Genomic DNA, 13,712 nt, shown 5'->3' with positions numbered 1-13,712 from the left:
ACCGGGTCCAGACAAAAAAACACCAATGTCTCAAGGGCTTCCGACATTCCCACATCGCCCTCCGAGAATTCTAATCTCACTCACAGGTACCTATCGTATGGGTAATCACTTATACCCCAAATCTCCAGGGCATTAAACAGGGTTACAGGCAAATGCTTTGGACATTTGTTGAAGAATGACCGGTACAATAAGGTGACCTGCCACTGGGTGTCGAGGATGGCCCTTGCAAAGATTCCCTCTATCCGTAGGGACTTGCCAGAGCGGGGTCCCACTAATCCATCCGGAATAAGGGCTTGGGCTTGTGGAGGTCCCATGGTAGATTTCGGGGAACATATTCCTCCAGGGACTCCAGTCCGTTCCCTCACTGAATCTCTCCTAAGTTTCTCGACACCTCTCCCTTCTTAATCACCTGGGGGCTTGCCCTCCGCGGGGCGTCTTGTCTCTCACGATCCCTCCGGAAGTGTCCCTCTTCCCCACAGCTGTAGCACACCTCCTGCCACACACATTCCACTGGAAATGCTCCTCTTTCCCACAGTTATAGCACATGCTACCCGCCTCCCGGGACACTGACCGTTGCTGGCAGTTCCAAGGTCATGACGTCAGCACTCGTATGAACCAACGCCAAGCTGGATTCCACTACTTTACCGCACCTTCTAGCTATCAGTTCTACCTTGCCGATAGCTTTAATCAGACTCAGCCCTCGCATGAGCACTTCTTCCGAAGTGTGGAAATCCACCCCACTTAACACGCACGCATGTTTAACCGGTACTTCCTCAGACTCACACCAGCTTGCAGTCTTATCCAGGTCCATCTCCGCACTAACTTAACGTGGTGATTACACAGCTTCCACAGAATCCAAATCCAGACAATGGCCCCAATGAATGTAAGGCTCAGAGCTATCAGCTCGTGTTTATCTAGAGGAAACCCCATGTCGCACGTTTGTGTAGTTGCTGTGTAATGCACACTGGTTCAAACTCACACATCAAATATCAGACAGCACACAATGTACAATTTACAGATTACACTTTATAGATCTTACTGGAGCTATGTAATTAATAGAGATACAATATAAAAGGAAAGTAAAAGGCGCCAAACTTATCAACCACTTCGTGCACAACCATTGGAGCTCAGTTAATGGGTTCTTCTGTCCACCAGTCGATCTCCTCCGACCTCCTCAACCCGCCGCCTGGGACCAACCACGGTGGTCGACCAGAGCGCGTCCAGCACATCCTCCCTCTTCGGTTCTCCCCCGAAAAGCCCACCAAACCACACTGTCCCCCAGCAATGTGAGACAGAATATCACCCACAAAAAGAATAGCATAGACACTCATTGTTTCGTTCCCTCCCTTATCAATAATTTAACCCAAACAAGCAGGGAGAGAGATAACTCCTTACATCGCAGTTAATATTACAGAAAAGCCATTTTATATAACATACAAAGAAGCCATTTTAGACACCTCAGCAGCCAGTGTAACCAAGACCCAGTTACAGCAGAAAGTACAGGGGCCCTAGCAGAGACATTTAAAATGTTCTTAGCCACTGGTGAGGTGCCACAGGATTGAAGGATAGATAATGTTGTTCCTTTGTCTAAGAAAGGCTCTAAGAATGCATCAGGAAATTATAGGTTTGTGAGCCTGAAATAAGTAGTGGTAAATTATTTGAAGTTATTCTAAAGGACCGGATGTATAAGTATTTCGATAGACAGGGAATAATTAGGGTAGTCAACATGGCTTTGTGTGTGGTAGGTTATGTCTAAACAATCTAAAAAAAAATTCAAGAAAATTACCAGGAAAGTGGATGAAGGCAAGGCAGTGGATGTTGTCTACATGGACTTTAGCAAATCCTTTGACCAGATCTAGCACAGGAAGCTGTTAAAGAAGGTTTATCACTTGGCACATTTCCCTGCAAGCAGCTGAAATGCTACACCTGCCCAGTTACCTCCTCCCTTACTTTCATTCAGGTTCCCAAACAGTCTTTTCAGAGGAGGCAATACTTCACCTGCAATTATGTTGGGGTCCTCTACATTGGCAAAATCATTAATTGGTGGGGGGCACCTTTGTTGAGCACCTCCACTCCATCAGCTAACTGCAGAATTTCCTGGTGGCCAACCATTTCGATTCTATCCCCATTTCCTTTCAACATGCTAATCCATGGCCTCCTCTTTTGCTAAGATGAGAACACTCTCAGGGCAAAGGAGCGACACATCATATTCCATCTAGGTAGCCTCCAGCATGATGAGATGAACATCAATTTCTTCTTCTAGTAAAAATTTCCCTCCCCTTCTCTCTTCTTCTATTCCCCACTCGGCCCTATAACTTTTCCACCCACCTGGGTTCACCAGTCATCTTGTAGCTAGATAACACAAGTATGAGAAAATCTGCAGATGCTGGAAATCCAAAGCAACACACAAAATGCTGGAGGAACTCAGCAGGCCAGGCAGCATCTATGGAAAAGAGTAAAGAGTCGATGTTTCGGGCCAAAACCCTGGAAGAATCTTGGCCTGAAACATCAACTGTTTAATCTTCCAGCTAATCCTCCTTCCACAGCCCCCAGCTTTGTATTCTGGAATCTTCCTCCTTCTTTTCCAGTCCTGATAAAGGGTCTTGGCCCAAAACGACAGCTGTTTATTCAAAGTTCAAAGTAAATCAATTGTCAATGTACAGATATGTCACAATATACAATGTTGAGATTCATTTTCTTGTGGGCATGCTCAATATATCAAAGAAACATCATAGAATCAATGAAAGACCGCACCCAGCATGATGAACAAACAGCCAATGTGCAAAAGACAACAAAATGTACAAATAGGAAAAGAAGAAATAATAATAATAAATAAATAATCAATAAATATCAAGAACATGAGTTGAAGAGTCCTTGAAAGTGAGTCTATAGATTGTGGTAACAGCTTAGTGATGGGACGAGTGATGTTGAGTGAAGTTATCCCCAGTGGTTCAAGAGCCTGATGGTTGAGGGGTACTAACTGTTCCTAAACCTCATGATGAGGGCACTGTGGCTCCTGATGGCAGCAGTGAGAAGAGAGCAAGCCCTGGGTGGTGGGAGTTTGTGATGTTGAGTTCTTCTTCCTGCGACAGCGCACCGTGTAGATGTGCTCAGGGGTGGAAAAGGCTTGACCCATGGTGGACTGGTCTGCTCCATTACTTTTTATAGGGCTTTCTATTCAAGCGCATTGATGTTTCCATACGAAGTCATGCAACATCCCGTTCCGTGATGCAACTGTCAATATACTGTCCTCCATACAGATATAGAAGTTTGTCAAAATTTTAGAGGTAATGCTGAATCTTCTTAAACTTCTAAGTATGTAGACATGCTGTCATGCAGGTCAATATGACGAGATGGATAAATCGTTCAGCACAGACTAGATGGGACAAAGGGCCAGTTTCTGTTCTGTAATGTTCTATGATTCTTTGCTTCTTATACATTGCATTCATCTTGTTGATCATTGTGACTCCTTAAATAATTTACACTTAAATATTTCATTTGTTTCGTAGTCTCTCAGGTTGCCCTATTGCTGCAGCAGAGAAACTGGCCAAATCACAGGACAAACAGAATGATCTTACAAGGATTGGACAAATCTCAGACCAAATGTTCAGGTAGTCATATTTTTTTCCATTTCCTTGGAGTAATCAATACTGCTGATATGATCCAGTCAATCGTAAAAACATGGTGCATAATTTCAACTGCACTGCCTGGATAACATTTCATAAAAGAAAATCTCAATTTTCTTTTCTTGATTATGAAAACATTGATATTAAAAAAGACACAGAACCATTTAATATATAATGTTTCATATTTTTTGGATACTTACTAAGGAAGCTTTATTATTTAGAACAGTTAAAAAACTGTCATATAATTCAAAAAATAGAACTTGAGTCAGATAGTGTGAATTTGTCAAAGAAAGTGAGATGATTTATTGATATAACCGGGAAGTTTATTTGCATATATTTTGGGTCAATTTTACAACTTGTGCATCAAACATCTTCTTAGATTCTATTATATGAAGTGGCTAATTCCATTCTGGAACATCCACTTACAATGGACACATTTGCAATTTGGATTCTGTCAGATTGGTGCTCGAGGAGCCAAAGGGGGAGTGGTCCTACCACCAACTCTGTCTCATGACCTGAACAACCCAGCCCACCTCAGTGAAGCCCCAGAAAAGCACATGAAGTGTAAGGGAGACAAGGGCCAAAAATGAAACTTTACTTATTTCTTTCTCTGGGCTGAGCATCAGGAAATAGATGCAAAGCAGAGGATAATTGTGGTGCTAACAATTTCAGAAAGAGAGAAGGAAATGAGTCAGCAGCACTGCAAACCACAGAAATTCTGCTCTTTTTTAGGTAGGAATCCAGTTGCAGTTGAGACAGTGACACTGTGTGCTGTCTTAGATTTCCTATTAGTCTCAAAATAGGCAATCAATTCTAAGACCATCAGACCATAAAAGACATAGGGGCATAATTAAGCCATTCAGCCCATCGAGTCTGCTCCACTATTCCATGATAGATTATCTCTCTCAGCTCCCTTCTCCTGACTTCTCCCTATAACCTTTGACGCCCCTAGTAACCAAAAACCTCTCAGCCTCTGCTTTAAATATACCCAATGATTTGGCCTCCACAGCCATCTGTGGCAATGAATTCTGCAAATTCACCACCCTCTGGCTAAAGAAAGTCTTTCTCATCTCTGTTCTAAAGGGACATTCTTGTATTCTGAGGTGTTGCCCTTTTTTCCCAGACTCCATCATCAATTGATTAAGGCATCAATGCTGCTTTTAGTTTTTTCCCAGCCTCAGCCTATTGTATTCTGCAAGGTGACAGTTCATCCTTTGCATATTCTGACTATTCATGTTGATCGGTTACCCTTTAAAAAGCTGTTACTGGCAAGGGCACTTCTGTTACCATATTCTCCTCTGTCATGTTTGGCTGCCAGCCAATGTGGACTGATAGGTTACACATGTACTTCCCAAAATTTCGTACTAGGTTGGAATAAAATTCCTGTTTTGCATAGTTTTCAAACGTTGGCTTTTCACAGGCAAGATATAACCAGTTTTTGTTGCTCCAGTGTGCCACCTTGTGGGACAGTTAAGAAGTGACACAGTGACAACAGCTGAGAAGCTGGAGTGCCTCAAAGAAAAATCTGCAGCTTACATTGGCAGGAGAGGAAATAAACAAATAAATTTAGTTTATGGTGTTTCTGTCCTTTGCATAGGCCTATGTGTCTGGTGAAACAAATGGAGATTACACAATTGAGCTATGCGTCATCTCAGCCAATCAGCACATGCCATACCAACATATCTAAAGAGCTGGACAAATACACCAAGGCTCCATTTGATTATGCCAGCTTCGATGCACAAGTATTTGGAAAACACACTGTAACATCAAAAGTGCAAGAATGGGAAGCTGTTCAATTTTGTGAATGTAAGTATTGAAGAACAAGATGAAGCCAGTAAAGAATAATAATGGAATGTTAGAAAGCATTAATGGATAATAGAGCGGTTTATTTTCCCTTGTCTCTCAGAATTACTCTGTCAGGATATGCATTGAAATTCCAGGAAATCCATTGCAGTCTCATGTTAGCTTTCTGGGAGATTCCTCAATTCCTTGTAAGAGTTGATTTTCCAACAAAGTCCCCTCTCACCCACCCACCAACCAAGTGAACACTAGGAAATGGAATCTACGTATCACCTCCCAGCTTCTCACTTTATCCACAACACCCCCCCCCCGCCATTTCCCCCTCACCTTGCTTCTACTACAACCTTCTAGCTTATACTCCTTCCCCTCTCTTACCTTATTATTCATCATCTCCCTTCCTTTCTGGTCCTGATGAAGAGTCTCAGCCTGAAATATCGACTGTTTATTTCTCTCCGTAGATGCTACCTGACCTGCTGAATTCTCTCAACGTTTTGTGTGTTGCTCTGGATTTCTAGCATCTGCAAAATTTTTTGTATTTATGGGCTAATAGATTCATTGGCTTCTCATTGTCAGGGAGAAAATGGCCATTCTGCTGAAGACTAAGGTGTATTTTACCCATTGAATGGGATTAAGTCATAATCCCAAGACTTTTTTTCACAAATACAGTAAATAAATCTGCATTATTTTAAACTGAAGTTTAAAGTATAGACACTGCTAATCATATTCTCTTCTGTTTCTTCCCATCTTTCCCTGTCTATTTTAACTATTCCAGTTTTACTTTTATCTTTATACCTGTTAATTCAATCGAACAAGAAAATAGTTTAAAAGTTGAATAATAGATTGAATTGTATAATGCAGTCAAGTTACTGCATAAATGTTAACATAAATTTCACCTGTATCTACTGCCAGCTAAACAGTTTACAAGTCCAGTGACTCCTTCCAGCCGACTGCCTAGAGCCTCTGTTCAAAGTCCATGCCATTCCAGTATCTACACTTATACTCACGATACTGAAGCCACTCATATAGCAGCTGCAGCTATCCTCAACCTATCCACTCGCTGTAGAGAAATGCCGCAGAACCTCTCCACAAAGCCTCAGGATTTGTCGGCTAAGGTGAGACAATTCATCTTAAACAGTGGGTTACATTCAAACAATGAATCATGTACGCTGAGAAAATGGTTGAAGTAGGCAATGAACTCCAAATGTTATAGCAATTCTCATATCAGTTTCTTCATTTATACATATTGAACTGGCATGATTAATTTGAGCTGTTGGATTGTTTGTGTCCAGCAAAATAACCAGCAACTTAAATTCTTCCTGATGGCAGCATTGAGAAGAGAGCACTGAGTGGTGAGGGTCCATCACAAGTAAAGCCCTCCCCACCATTGAGCACATCTACACGGACCGTTGTCGCAGGAAGACAACGTCTATCATCAAAGATCTCAACCACTCAGGTCATTCTCTCGTTTCACTGTTGCCATCATGAAGAAGGTACAGGGGCCTCAGGACTAAAACCACTAGGTTCAGGAAAAGTTTTTACTCCTCAACCATTAGGCTCTTGAACCAGAGGGGATAACTTCACTCAACTTCCCTTGCCCATCACTGATCTGTTCCCATAACCTATGGACTCATTTGCAAGAACTCCTCATTTCTCACTCTTAATATTTATCGCTTATTTATTTATTATTATCATTATTATTATAATTTCCTTTTTTCTTTATTTTTGTATCTGCACAGTTTTTTGTCTTTTGTACACAGGTTGTCCACCCTGTTGGTGTGATCTTTCATTGATTCTATTATGGTTATTGGATTTATTGAGTATAGCCATAAAAAAATTAATCTCAGGGTTGATAATAAATTTACTTTGAACTTTGAATTCTGAAGTTCAAGTAGGAATTTGAAAAAAAAATTAGAATCTGAAACTACAACCTTACTGAAATTTCATTTATGAAACATTCTTAGAAAATGTCTTATAAATCTCATGGGTTGTATTTGGTTCATCAGCCATGAATTTTTCCATGCAAAAAGTTGAAAAGGTTTTAAGACATAATGGTTCATCCAGGCAAAGAAAAGAATGTGTGGAAGGCTGGAATTTCTCAAAATGGATGTTTCTATTGATTGTCTTGAAAGAAGAATCTTTGACACATTTATACAGCATGTTATTCTCACAATTCGTATTTTAATGAATGGCTTAATTCTGGTGGGCACGTGGCCAAGTGGTTAAGGCATTGGACTAGTGACCTGAAGATCGTGAGTTCGAGCCCCAGCCAAGGCAACGTGTTGTGTCCTTGAGCAAGTCACTTAATCACACATTGCTCTGCGACGACACCGGTGCCCAGCTGTATGGGTCCTAATGCCCTTCTCTTGGACAACACTGGTGTCGTGGAGAGGGGAGACTTGCAGCATGGGCCACTGCTGGTCTTCCACACAACCTTGCCCAGGCCTACGCCCTGGAGAGTGAAGACTTTCCAGGTGCAGATCCATGGTCTCGCAAGACTAACGGATGCCTTTACTTTAATTCTTCTGACTGCAACAACATGTATGTGCCTAATTCCTTTAATAGCATACAATAAAAATGGCAGAATAGCATTTGAATTTTGACATATTAATTTCATATCATGCCAACATTCACCTTCCAGCTATTGAGATTAATTCCATTCTCTTTAAGTATGAATAAAACTTATGTTCAACGTGATGTCTGACATACGATTGCAATGTTGGTGCAGCGGCTTCCTCACTGCTCTGCAAGCCCAGGTTTGATCCTGATCACGTGGAGTCTGCACATTCTCCCTGTGACTACAGTGTTTCCTGATTTCCTCCCACATCCTGAACTTTTGGTTAGTCTGTAGGTGAGTGATAGGATCAGGAAGGGAACTGATAGGAATTTAGGGCAAATCAAATAGGATTAGTAGATATGTAGTAGTCTTGCTCATTGTCATAGACTTAGTTGTAATTCTGTCTTTCTTGATAGAAATTATAAATTTGGATTACTATATGTGACCTATGAAAATGGAAGGCTTCCAGGATTTTGGTTGGTTGGCACCTCTATAGCCATATTAAATAGTTAGTGTGGTGCTAATTGTTAATTGGGATGCTGCATCCAACTTCCTATACCATTTACTACTCTATAAGCCATGTACAACAGAAGAAATGCCTCACAGATGAAGAACGTGCCTATGCTGCACTCGGAGATATCTGTTCACAAGTCCTTGAACAGGAGATGGTTTGGCAAAGGAAGGACTCCGCTGTGAATGCCATCCCAATTGATACGGTGCCATATTATCCAAATCTCATTGCCTCACCATATTGTCTGACTAAAAATCAAAATTGACAATATTTTATGTTGATCGAGCCATGATCACCCCCCAAGTTTAATATTTTCATCAGCTGTTAAATAATAGCAGTGGGTCACTTTGCTATCACTGGCAAAATGGCTTAATGTGAGAGAAAAAACATTCCATAGACACTCATCACTGTTTGTAACATGGGGTGTGACGGGAACAGGAGGTTTGTGTTATAGGAAATCACAATATGAATGGTTTCCAAGAAATACAACCACATCATGGGACCTTAGGGAGCATTGAGAAACAGAAAGACCTTTTTGTAAAGGTCCAATGATCCCTGAAGATGTCAGCATAGAATTTAAGACCAGAGGGTTGTGAAAAAGCATTGGTAATACCGTTATATGGGTCCTGGTTGGCACACTACAGGAAGATTATAATTGCATCAAAGAGGGTGCAGAGAAGATTCACCAGCGTGTGACATGAGCTGGAACATTTCACTTATGAGGAGCAACTGAATAGGCTGGATTTACTTTCCTTGGATCAGAGGAGACCGGTGATGCAGACGCAACAGTAATTTACAAGTATAGAATTTAGTAATGAATCTAACTGTAAACTATAATTACTAAGTTTCTGTTCTCATGCTTTGAAAAGTGAAAACAAATTTTTCATCAATATTTGAAAATACATTTACAGTACAACCTGCATCTAATCCATGAGAACAGGACAATGAAAGTTCGTCAAGAGCCTCAATGCCAGAAAACGTTGGAGGGATATGAATTGGGTAGTTATTAGGAAAGGTTTCTGTGCAACAGAAGCTTCTAAAACTGAACACCATAGGTTTAGGATGGGTGGGGACGGTGGTTGGACTGGGGGTGGGGAAAATCTAGAGAGGATGTAAGAAAATATTTTTCACTAAAAAGGTGGTTAGAATCTGGAATGTACTGCCTGAATAAGTGAGGAAATCAGATACTTTCAAAGCACTTAGATATCCGACAAGCACTGAAATTGCTAATGTGGCCATTGTGGTGGAAGATTGGTTAGTATAGTAGGGTACTCGATAGTTGTCATGGTCAAAGAGCCTTTTTTTGCACTATATGATTGCATGTTTTTGCCAAAACTAGGAGACATTTGCACTAGTGACGCACTTTAAATTCTCAACAAGATGCAGATCGACAATTCCATTTCATTTTTTATAATTATTTTATTAGAACATTGACTAGAATCTGGGAATTATGTCATTTTAAATGAATTAATGCTTATGGACAACAGACTGAATTTTGATAGAGGACTGACAAATGTCTCACATGGTAACATTGCAAACAGTTTAGATGCCACCCAACTAAAAAGAAACTAATTGTAAAGCTTAATAACTGTCTGCTCAAATCATGCTTTGAAAACCAAAAGCAAATCTTTTTCTTTGTATTAATTTTACATCTTAGTCATGAGGTCAAGAAGTGTCTTAATGCCACAAATTTCTACAAAAATAGTTACTGTCAAATCCCTGTTGAAGGATCAGAGGTTTTCTTTTGCAAACTTTGAGTTCTGACAGATGATGAATTTTTTTTATTGAATCACTGGATTAAATTTCCATTTAAAGGAACATGTGAAAACTGTATATCCACATTGCTGATTGATCTTCTGAAATGTATCATCAAAGTAATGTAACCTCCCTAATACAGCACTGTAGATCCCCCTTTAATAGAGTACTGTTGATCACATACAATGACAAATAATAATAGTTATGGGAATTTCTTAATACAGAACACAGATATAGAAGTGGATGAAAATGGAACTCTTGACCTAAGCATGAACAAAAATAGAAACCGGGACAAGGTCACCACTTGCAGTTCTGCAGTAACCACACCAGAATCTCCCCCACCGTACCTAAACAGTATCTTGATAACTCCTCAGTACTACCAAGCACTGTGCGAACAAGAAGGATGGGATGCACCTGTTAACTACACTAAAGCACAAATACAAAAGGAAGAGGATAAAGAGGTAACTCAAAGGGCTTTCTCTCTGATAATTCATGAAGTCTGTGTAGACTTGTGAGTTGCTGTTGCCAGGTGCTCTGGTGTAGATTAACTGTTAATTTTATTATGGAATCATTTGTGAAAGCAAGCTCTTGTGGGGATTTTGTTATCCATTGTTTCCATCGGAGCAGAGGTTACAGAAGTCCGAGTCTGGAAAGCACACCTGCAATCCATTACTTCCAATGTATTCATTTTCATTATTTCTCTACAACCACAACTTTCCACTTGAATTTTACATTAAAATACATGATTTAAACCTTTACATTACAGATTAAGTTGTGGTCTATGGGGTCACAATTTATTATAAAAATAATAGGAAGGCTACTGGCATTTACTATTATTTTACACAAGCTGACTAGTAGCATTAGCAAACATACATAAACATGAAAGTCTAGTTGCAGTCTGAGATGTATCATTCTTCCATCATCTGCCCACTTTGAAGCATGTACTATTCATGACTGCTTTGTGTTAAGACTTAGTGTTAAGACATAACACATAGTGTTATGTTGGCCTGGAGTTTTCAACTGCTTGCACTTTCCTTGGCACAATTTCCCTGACATTACACAAAACATTGTCGAATTTGAACTGCAAATTACAATTGCTTCAACTGGAGGTTTAGTAATATTTTCCTCTAGTATTAAAAACTTCATACCAAACACAGATTCCACCCACAAACCTAACAATGGCCCTGGGGAAATAAACCATGACTAGGGCATCTTTCTAATTTCATATGGGTTGCATTTGATTTTTTTTTTAGTCTTTCAATGACACCACAATGATTAAACTGGATCTTTTAAGCAAGAATAATTGGCAGCTATTTTTGAAGATCTGACTGACTAGAATTGAATTAGAAAATAATTCTGTACCTTTTATGAAAAAAAGCTCATTCTTAGAGAGTTAGTCATAGGGGTGAATTAATGCCGTGTTTCAATGATGTGATTGATGCTGTCCCTTAACTGACAGAATGCCCTGTTTATCATTCCATTTGTGGCCACTGACATTTGGCATCAGTTTAGCAAAGCTGCACTTTTAAAATTCTCAACTGCCTATGGTCTCACTGATCAGTGTTGACTTTTAATTCATGAAGCTCACCAATTGAGAAGTTTTCATTGAAGAAATTATACTAATAATTTTATATTTCTTTATATATTTTAAATTGAGGTCCAATTGTGCTGTTCTTTGTCAGATTTTACAATCAAGTATGTAGATTTGTGCGTGAAGCATAAAGCAACGTTTTCCCTGAATGGAATGTCATTTTGTGTGCTGGAATGGCCAACTACACCCAGACCATTTCATCACCTTGTTGTCTCACTTATTATACCTACAGAAAGAAGACATTGGTCCAGAGGAAGAGAGGAGGTATCCTGGTGAGGTTACGATTCCTAGTCCTCAGTCCAAAGTTCCAAACAAAGACTCAAAGAAGGAGCTAATTACGTGAGTTGCAGTGCACCATTTATTCTCTATTTGTATGATGCAGCAATAAGCTAATAAAATCACAAAAACTCAGGATTTTTGCAGCATGGAAGGTAGCCATGAGGCTTGCAATCATGAGAGTGCAATCCAGCTAGCTCCATTTCCCTTCTCTCTTCCCATAGTCCTGCAAGTTCTTTTTTTGACTAACAGTTATGCAACTCAACATTATGAGTCTGGCTCTGTTATTGCCTTGCTAATAAATTCCAGTCTCTATCACTCACTGTGTAAAAGTATTTTGCCTTATGTGATTTTTGCTTCATTTGCCTACTGCCTTACTCTATGCCCCTGGCTCTTAACCCACCCTCAGTAGAAACAGCTTCTCTCTATCTAATGGCATTCTAATTGGTTGCATCACTGCCTGGTATGGAGGTGCAACTGCACAGGATCAGAAAAATCTGCAGAGGGTTGTAAACTCAGCCAGTTCCATCATGGGCATTCGTCTAGCTGCCATTGAGGATACAGTATCTTTAAAAGGTGATGCCTCAAAAAGGTGGCATCCATCAATAGGAGCCCTCACCACTCAGGATATACTGTATACTCTTCTCATTACTACCATCAAAGAGAAGGTTCAAGAGTCTGAAGACACATGCTTAACGTTTTAGGAACAGCTTCATCCCCTCTGCCATCAGATTTCAGAACAGATAAGAAATCTACCTCACCATAATTTTGCTCTCTTTTTACACTATATATATATTGCTTATTACAATTAGTAGTATATTTTATGCATCGCACTCTACTGCTGCCTCAGAACAACAAATTTCACAACATATGTCAGTGATATTATACCTTATCCTACTCTACCTACACTCTTCATGATCTTAAAAATGCTATCAAGCTCTGTCGTTCCAAAGAGAACAATATCAGCTTTTCCTAATTTTTCCAAGTAGGTATAATCCCTCATCACTGGAATAATTTTCATAAATCTCTAAAATTTGAATCTGGACATTAGCTGAACCTTTAAGCTTATAGTTTTAATAATACTGTAATATTATCCTCTAACTTCTACCTTCCACTGAGATACACAGAGGAGGTTCCATGAGGGTTTTGTCCGGGCCTGTTGGAGAGTTACTTTAATGCAAGTGAGCATAATGTGCATAGGCATTGCAGGTCATTGGCCTTTTGCACTGTTGTACACGTTGACTGCACATATTGTCTTCAGTTATGCCTGATCTACAAACAAGCCAAGCGTGCACAGTATCCTGTCTCATCTGGAAGTGTGGTGCTTTGCAAGCACTGTCATGAGCATTACTAGGAAGTGAGCAGAGGTCTAGCAATTCTATGCTGCATTGGAACTCATGGAGTCAGAAAAAGTCAACCAGAAAGATAATCAAAGCTCTTGAATCCCAAACAACTCTCTTAGAAAATAAGTAGATTGTCTCATCTGAATAATGAACTGAAATTTGACCTGTTTGTTACATTGGAGGTGAAACTGCTAGTGTCTTTTTTCATGGATTCCCCAACAATTACTGTACACTGGTAAAACCCCATTTTATAAAT

General features: G+C 39.9%; 1 protein-coding gene across 1 annotated transcript in view; it reads left to right on the top strand.

Annotated features, from left to right (window-relative positions):
- Window positions 1-13,712, top strand: part of st18 (ST18 C2H2C-type zinc finger transcription factor) — a 139,156-nt gene that overhangs the window by 87,415 nt on the left and 38,029 nt on the right. The window contains exons 7-11 of the mRNA XM_063041769.1: window positions 3,510-3,611; window positions 5,224-5,432; window positions 6,336-6,538; window positions 10,471-10,707; window positions 12,070-12,176. Coding sequence (XP_062897839.1) covers window positions 3,510-3,611; window positions 5,224-5,432; window positions 6,336-6,538; window positions 10,471-10,707; window positions 12,070-12,176 — 858 coding nt within the window. The remainder of the gene's footprint in view (window positions 1-3,509; window positions 3,612-5,223; window positions 5,433-6,335; window positions 6,539-10,470; window positions 10,708-12,069; window positions 12,177-13,712) is intronic.

Source organism: Mobula hypostoma, chromosome 1 (genome assembly GCF_963921235.1).
Source record: "Mobula hypostoma chromosome 1, sMobHyp1.1, whole genome shotgun sequence".
Lineage (NCBI taxonomy): Eukaryota > Metazoa > Chordata > Chondrichthyes > Myliobatiformes > Myliobatidae > Mobula > Mobula hypostoma.
Note: the sequence above shows the minus strand (reverse complement) of the source record. Positions and strands in the feature narration are given on the sequence as shown.